The sequence below is a fragment of the Ptychodera flava genome, chromosome 21 (genome assembly GCF_041260155.1).
Source record: "Ptychodera flava strain L36383 chromosome 21, AS_Pfla_20210202, whole genome shotgun sequence".
Lineage (NCBI taxonomy): Eukaryota > Metazoa > Hemichordata > Enteropneusta > Ptychoderidae > Ptychodera > Ptychodera flava.
In genome coordinates, this window is record NC_091948.1 from 29,752,026 (window position 1) to 29,760,071 (window position 8,046).

At 37.1% G+C, this 8,046-nt stretch overlaps 1 protein-coding gene across 1 annotated transcript; it reads right to left on the minus strand.

Moving 5' to 3' along the window:
• Positions 1–2,565: 2,565 nt before the first annotated feature.
• LOC139120950 (uncharacterized) lies at positions 2,566–7,786 on the minus strand. The gene is made up of 5 exons (XM_070685539.1): positions 7,670–7,786; positions 6,307–6,610; positions 5,016–5,624; positions 4,544–4,763; positions 2,566–2,996 (listed from the first exon to the last, which is right to left on the minus strand). Exons 1-5 carry the CDS (start codon positions 7,784–7,786, stop codon positions 2,987–2,989), a joined length of 1,260 nt encoding a protein of 419 aa, XP_070541640.1. The 3' UTR covers positions 2,566–2,986.
• Positions 7,787–8,046: the final 260 nt, after the last annotated feature.

Sequence of the window (8,046 nt, forward strand, 5' to 3'; positions counted from 1 at the left end):
ATAGGACGATAGAAAACAGTGCAATCACAGAAATGGGAAAACTTTGCTGATATAACAATTTCTTCCGCCCCCCCCCCCGGAAATCAAATGGTTCTCCCCTTTTAGGGTCTTGTACAATTACCGTTCGCTCCAAATCTCGGAGTGAACGTGAAGACAATCTGTGGATAATCATTTTGCTTTGCCATTTGTTTTCAAAAATCGACTACCATGGCAACCGATGAGTAACACGAGTTTCTGACGGAGGAAAACTTTATGAAAAGGGATTTGTAACGCCCATTGCACTTTCTCACGTCGACAAAAGAAGGGCTGTTCGTTGTTTCCCGGGTTGAACCGCTGAACATCGACAGCGATTCCAATTGTTCGAGTTATTGTGTCATACCGTTATTTCTGCACCAAAAGTCGAGTAATGTTAAAGTTTTCCCAGCAACAAAAAACTTTGGAAAATTAATCTTACAGACATTTGTGGTTATCATTAGTCAAACAGTGCTGATTTCTGTTCACACTAATTTTGAGCACAGTCCTTTTTGGTTGCGGAAAAGGTAGCTTCACGGGAGCTTGATGCTGGAAGGCATATTTGTAGGGGGTCGTAGAGGTATCATAATGGCACCATACGCCACCTTTTCAGCTTGCCGATTTATTACACCTGCATTTGTATGTAAAGAATTTCATTGAACGAGATTTCAAAAGTCCAATATCATATTTTGCTTTTACGGTTACAGCTGTTACTCCTATTATGTTCGTATTGTACTTTATACGGGTGTTTTGGTACTTTTGTCTCTAAATACTCTTAAGGAGCACTGGGTAATGATTGATTTTAGTTATCCAGCGAACGTTCAGCATATAATAACAAAACTGTGAAAAAGTAGCTCTATCACGGCCGCTAGGGTTCCCTTTCGAAAATATACTGTTACAGTATTTCCCTTACTGCATGGCTATCAGTGTTGTAAACACCCATGGTGATGGAGGTTGTGTGTTCACGACATATAACATATCACTACAGTCACTTATTAGTAGTTGTACAATTTATGCCTACCGGATTAAAAAACTTATACATGTAAGACTGATTATAGATAGATCTATACCAATCTTTTTGAGATTGGGCAATTGGTCGAGCGGTTTTGTCTGTGGCTTCTCCGCTGAGTGACTGGGTACCGTACGTTGTGAGTTCGAACCCTGTTGAAACGTGCACCGTAGTATCCATGACATTGCAAAAATAATGACAAAAATGACATATCAGTGTACAATGACATGTCCTTGAAGAACTTGCATATGCTGATTTAATGAACATTATAAATGATTGTAGTCTGTAGATAAGACAACGTGAATATTATTATATCATTTGTGGCGAGTTTTTCACTTTAGATTAAACAGGCTTGCAATACCTTATGTTAGGGACGATCAAGAGTAATAATGTTATGCAAGAGACTATCATGTGACAGGGAGATGTTTTACAGCGATGCCATGTCATGTTAATTAAATTATAATGTGAAATGCATTGACTTAATAATGTCTGAAACAAGTCACAGAAGTCAAAGCAGTTATTAATTTTAAGTAGAAAGCGTGATTTAGCAAATGTATTGATTGGATTCATACTTGTATAACTTTTTCCAAGAGTGTTAATACATCTAGTCTGCCTGTGTCGATCACTACCACCGCCGTTACATGAACGTGGTCAACAGCGTCTTTGTATGACTATGGTTTACAAGGGATTATAAACATAATGCGATGGCGACATAAATCAACACGGAAAGGCCGGACCACGTAAATGTATTTTTTTTCGAGTCGATGATACTTCCGACACACTTATTTCGTATTCTAATAATATGTAGATGTTTAGAAGCTTTACTTACAATTTAATTGATACATCAATTTCAAGTTTTGGGCAATGGAAAGTCCCAAGTTCTTATATAAATTAACAATCTCCTGAAGCGAGTCACTGTTTTAGTGGTGCGCAGGCAGTCTACGTTTGCTTTTTGTGCAATTTTACATCCATTCTTGCAGTGACCGAATGACAACTAATACAGGCGGGGGTTTTGTGCAGCCACTCGCGAGCTGACTTATGACTCACAGGGGTGGAATTTATAAGGCGTCAGTTCAAAGGTTGGCACTTAATAAAACGGATTGATATACCTTTACGATAGTAGTTAATAGTAATAAATGCAAAATGAATGCAAAATAAAAATAAGAAGCAATGACGCAAGTTGTATTAATCAAATAAAATCAATTCAAAGCAAAAAAATGAACGTATTCTAAACTTTATTATGACCTGCTAAGCGTCAGTCCAATAATAAAAAATCTGATCTTGGGTATATATTCAATGAAACACTAATAAGAGGCTTAATCAGTACATATCAGATAAACTGTACATTAACAATTCCAGAGTTTCAAATGTTTGAAGGATCGCAGTGCCCGATTAGAGCTGAACTATTTCGTATATGTTTTACTGAAATGTAAAATATGACACTTGGTATAATTGCAGTATTATACATGAAATCAAATACTATTAATGCTTATAATATAAAAACAGTACATTAAAAGTGAGTAGGAAAATGTCGTACTGTCTACATATATGTGAAATATTGCTTACAACCCTACCATACTATACGTATTGTTGCGATTAAGATTAGAATAATTGTAAAGAAAAATGGATATAATAACATGAACTCGTAAAAGAGCTTTGAAAATAATGTTTCATGAAAGATAACAACCCGCAACGTGGTGATAATATTTTAATCTTCATCATTTCCAACGCCCATCACATGAAAACGTCACAATTGAAATATAAATTTATTTGATAATTACAATTAAAACCATGTGCATACCTTCTAAAAACGATAATGGGTTCAACAGAAAGTTACAGAAAATATTGTAAAACCTACACAGTAACTAACTCAGCATTGCTAAACACATCTTGGAAAAATTGAACTCTTTTTGAAGCACACGCAGACAAAAAGTCCGAAGTTGCTGTCTTCTGTTGTACTCATAGCTAACACATCCTGTCAAGAAAAAAATTAGAACCACATAGTCAACCTTTCCGGAATATTCTTAACAAACATGTGTAAAGATAAAACAATTGTGGAAAGTTCTCAGTAAGCATGTCCAAGACTGTGCTACAAACGAACTTGTAAATCATCTGGCTTTTCTAAAACCTTCAACTTGGCCGGTCACCGAGGGACAGTTACAAGGTAATCATGATCACCATACTAGTAATATGTGAATCCAGTGAAAAAAACTAATCGTTGCTCAGTTTCGAAACTGTTGACTCAGTCTATCTGAGTGATTTCACCGGTCAGTTAATGTCCAATCTGTGTTTTATGTGACACAATAAAATGTTTGTGGGTTTCAGTGATACGTGCTGGGAATAGCGTTCTGTGATTTGCCGATAACGCTACTTTGAAGCGTTTGTTAGTCGATTGACCTGTAACTTAAAGAAAAGGGGCAGTAAGGCATAGCGACGTCGTATCTTGTATAAACGTTGTCTTCTATAGGCCACTACGCAAAGCTTTTGGCTCATTGCTTTCTGCGTTACTGTTAGCCACTGTCATTCAAGTAGTAAACGCCTTTTACAAAAGACAAGTGTGAAATTTTGCTACATTTTCCGTTGGAAACTGGTAACCATTCTTTGTCATAATCAAGAATAAAAACTTGGGGTCACTGTGCAACAAATCACCAAAAGATAAACCAATATTTAAAATTCAAAATGGTCGCCATACCCCTTACATGTGCTATATTAACACTGAGGGGATAATTTAAATTTTCGATTTTTCTGATTTTTCTGCGGCTTCTCCGCTAGGTGACTGGGTGCTATGGAGACCAGAAAATTTGACGTTAAAAACATTGTCTGAAAAACTGTCATCAGGCACATAGACTATAAAACATACAATTTTGAAATTTGTAAAATGAAAGTCATAATGAGCAGACATTATTACAACGATTTATTCATAGCCTTTGTGATTAGGCGAAGTCACGCTGTTTTCATTGTTTATGTTCTTTCATCCTTGGCAACTCACCATGTGATAATACCACAACACTGCTATTTGTTTTTACCGAGTTAAATAACTTTCTCTTCTTTTTAAGCATTATGTGAACGGAAGGTAGCTCCATAAATAGACTATGTTCATTTTATTGTATGCTAGCCGTTAGCTTTGGAATTCTATGCTGATGATTTGGAATGCTACGTTGATTATGGTTTTGATGAACGAGAGAAGTGGAAAAAACACACAACGCACATGTCTCGGATTGATTGTTGGTACGTGATGAACACGTTGAATTCAAAATTCACAGCATAGCATTAAAAAACAAGGAATAAAATCTGTATTGAATGCACATAGCTGTGGATTCAGATTATTAGTTTTGTGATGTACATATTCTTTTATTCTTGAGAAGGGCATTCAAATAAACCAAAAGGTGGTTATAATTGACAAGGGTCGACTGAGTCAGTATCTGAGGACTCTGAGAAATGGAACGGTACAGCAATGCTATGGATGATATGATTACAACCACTACATGTACAGCACACAAGCACTTGATATATTTACGGTACCTGCAAATTCCATTACGGTGACTCGTATTGTCATGGCAAGCCATTAGGATGGACGCCTGTAATAACGACCTGGCATCCATTTCTCTCTCTTGAATACTCCTTTGTATGCTTGTACGTCTCACTTCATTGATGTAATTCCAGGCCTCACGTGATACATCGGTGGCTTGATCTTCAAGTACGACAGGTATGACGTCATTCATGATTTCAAAAATTTCCCTTTCTGAAAAAACCAACATTTTAGCCTCTTATAAACTCTGTGCTCTCATCATGTTTGAAACAACATTTTGTTTTTATGGTGTTTCTCCGATTGCATTTTTAGAAAATACTAAATTGCAGTCATTAGAGAAAGGAAGATCATTCCACTTTGTAAGCTTTATGTCGATTTTTAATAAATACGCATAATATTAAAATGCCCTTTCTGATACATCATTGTGAATTATTACTATTACAACACTCAATAAACAACACTTACTCATCACTGCCTTGACTTCATCTCTATGTTGCATCAGTATTTTGTAGCACTCGGAGCAGTGACATGACAGTAAGGCGTTGTCATAAGGAGGCCTCTTTGTCTTGCTGGGTGTGGTACCATATCTGGTGGTGTTCAGATTCTTCAATTGGCTCTCCAACGCTATTCGAAAGTCAGTACTCTCACATACCTTGACTTCGTAGAGGGATGTATTGAAATCTATGCGTATTGTCGGTTCTTTACCACTGGGTGCGAAGGAGAAGTAGCCGTACTGGGTTTCATCTTCTGATCCATCGGTCGGCAATTCCCTGAAGAATGGGTTGTTACTGAACAGGTATGAAACCTGTTCCTTGCATTTCTCTCCAATAACTATGGTGCTTGCATTGACTCTGACATCAGGGGCCATTGGTACCCATTGAAAATACTGACGCAACATTTCTTCTTGCTTCTTGTTGAAGTTGTCACAGATGCTGAAACATCGTCCTTTAAGTGCGAGTTCATAGGCTGTAGTATCATTGAATTTCCAAGATTGTAACCAGTGTTTAGCCACATGCTCTTCTTCGCTTAGATTCAATGAATATTCGTCGCCATATATGACTATCAATATGGAACCTGTAGGAAAAAACATCTTAGTGGAATGCATTTGAAAATGACTGTACAGTGGGTTCAAAGTCAAATAAATGAAGGGCTGTGATTTTTTCATTGTCTACCATTATCACCTTGTAACAGATGACAGTGATATGATCGGTTGGCAACGGTTTTGAAACCATGAAGATGATGATCACTAGTTTCAGTGGTTCTGGAAGATTTAAGTATTGCTTTAGAGAAAGTGTTTGAAAGATGAACTTTGTATTTCACACATTCAGTTTTATTGGTAATTCTTGGTTAATTGCTTCCTTTATTCTTAAGCTTATGTCCGGTAAAAGTGGAAACACTCATTGACCATATGGAAACACTCATTGACCGGTAAAAGTGGAAACACTCATTGACCATATTGTTTGATGTACTGAAATATGCATGCATGTTAATCTATAATGATAATGTCACTCTGACGTTGTTTGTTAATTATACAACACGCTAGTTTAACAGTCACGACAAAATGTCCATATTTTCTCTCTCATTAATAAAACAAACTCAAATTTCCCAGAAAGTTTGGAAAAGAATAGTGTTTAAGTACTGTTTTTAAATCCTTTGCACCAAAGAAGTGTATTCCCGATAAAAATTCCCCGGGCCGAGTTTCATATATACTGCTTTGATAAGTTCCTGTAACAATGTCACAAAAAGGGGTGTTTACCTTTTGGCGATGTTTCTCTCTCCAGCTTCGCCAATTCCGCAACGTGATCCACATTTCTGTCCCCTCTCTCAGGAGTGATGTAAGTTCTAGTCTGCCTTGCATCGATGACTACCATAACTGTTACATGAACATTCTCTGAGGTTTTTATCCAATCCTTGTAGAGAACCACTTCAACGCCACTGTGCTCTAACAAAGTACGCAGTAGGTCACGAACTCTGTCACCCGCTGTCTTGAAGGATTCAAGCTTGGTGTAGATGGCAACTATGCATGGTAACAAAAGCAAAATGGCGCCGAGTAATGATTTCTACGAAGTCAGAACAATATTAATTTTTTACTGAATAACGTCTAGACCCTTGGCAGACCGGCTAGACACCGATCGATATAAAATGCATAACCAGATTGCATATGTATGCGAGTGTGTGTGCATTTGTTTGTTTGTTTGTTTGTTTATGTCACTACTGACGAAAAAATGAACATTTTGTAAAAATATACAATTCAGTGCAAATAAATAAAATGTATAAATATTTCTTACAATAATGTGTCTGAAATATCTGAAGTTGAGTGGTGAGGGCCATGAAGATAGTTCGGTAGAACTAATACAGGTTCATGGCCCCGGGAACATATTATCTCGTACAGTAAGATGGATATGTGCAGGTTTGTTCGAATGACCTGAACTAACACTATCATGTACACTGCCACTTAACAACACGTAAGTATGTCAAATCTTGGATGTGGAATAACATGCATTTGCTCATTATTTATTGTGTGCATATAAATTCATAAAACTGGCCATAACGATTTGCATTTATCGTAAATTAATTCCAGCTTGTTTGAAGTCGCAATAAATGTCAAGAGAAAGAACAGAGTGCAAATTATACTGCAGACCGATCGAAAGGTCCCTGATGACTAATGAAACTACCGAGGTGTTTGTGCAAAGAATGACCGTATCTCAAAAGAGGGCATAGCCTGTCACAAGTCATTTCGAAACCAAGTAGTTGCGCTCGTTTGTATTGTTAAGAAACACAAACAAACGGCAACTATACTTGGTTTGGAAATGGTTGGTCGATGTCGATAGGATACATTCAAAGATGAGACCCTGTGTCGCATGAATCAACGGAATTATTCGACATTTCAAATGTCAACGATAGACCTAGAAATTTTGGCGCAAAAATCTTATGATGGTAAGTCACTTGGCGTCTCACTTGGTTTTCATTTAAAATTTTACTCCGGGCACTTTTGAAATATATGTGCGTCAATTTGAATTTACATACAATACCGTTCAATGCAAGTTAATTATTAATATACTTCCGATATAAAACTATACGCTCATTTATCAACGAAACGTCGTAAACAGTTTCTTTACCTTGCGGTTGGCGATGTCATTTGGATATTTGGATATACCCATGAAAATTTTCCGTGTGAAATTAAACTGACCTTGCTGTGATCTTACTCTGGATATCTCTGTATATGCCTGGGCCATGATGCAGTGTGTCAGAAACGTCTAGACAGACAGTGTTTTAGGATAAGTGCGGTTTCTTCACAATCAAGGGACAGATGAATATACTGCCAGACGAAGTGATTGTTCTCTAAAAACCTGGTTCCTTGTCCAATTTCTACCGCTTGCTGCGCTGTGCTTAGGGAAGAACCACATGATTTTCGGGGGAGGGGGTTGGAAGAAATTTTGCTGGCAGTTGGAGAAAAATATAATCTGATCCTACAATGGCTAAAGGAAAAATTGTT

Coding starts and splice junctions, on each gene's coding strand:
- LOC139120950 (XM_070685539.1), bottom strand. CDS start 7,786: ATGGCCCAGGCATATACAGAGATATCCAGAGTAAGATCACAGCAAGGT. Junction 6,611..7,669: donor ATGACATCGCCAACCGCAAG/GTAAAGAAACTG, acceptor CTGACTTCGTAG/AAATCATTACTCGGCGCCAT. Junction 4,764..5,015: donor TGAAGTCAAGGCAGTGATGA/GTAAGTGTTGTT, acceptor TGGTTTTTTCAG/AAAGGGAAATTTTTGAAATC.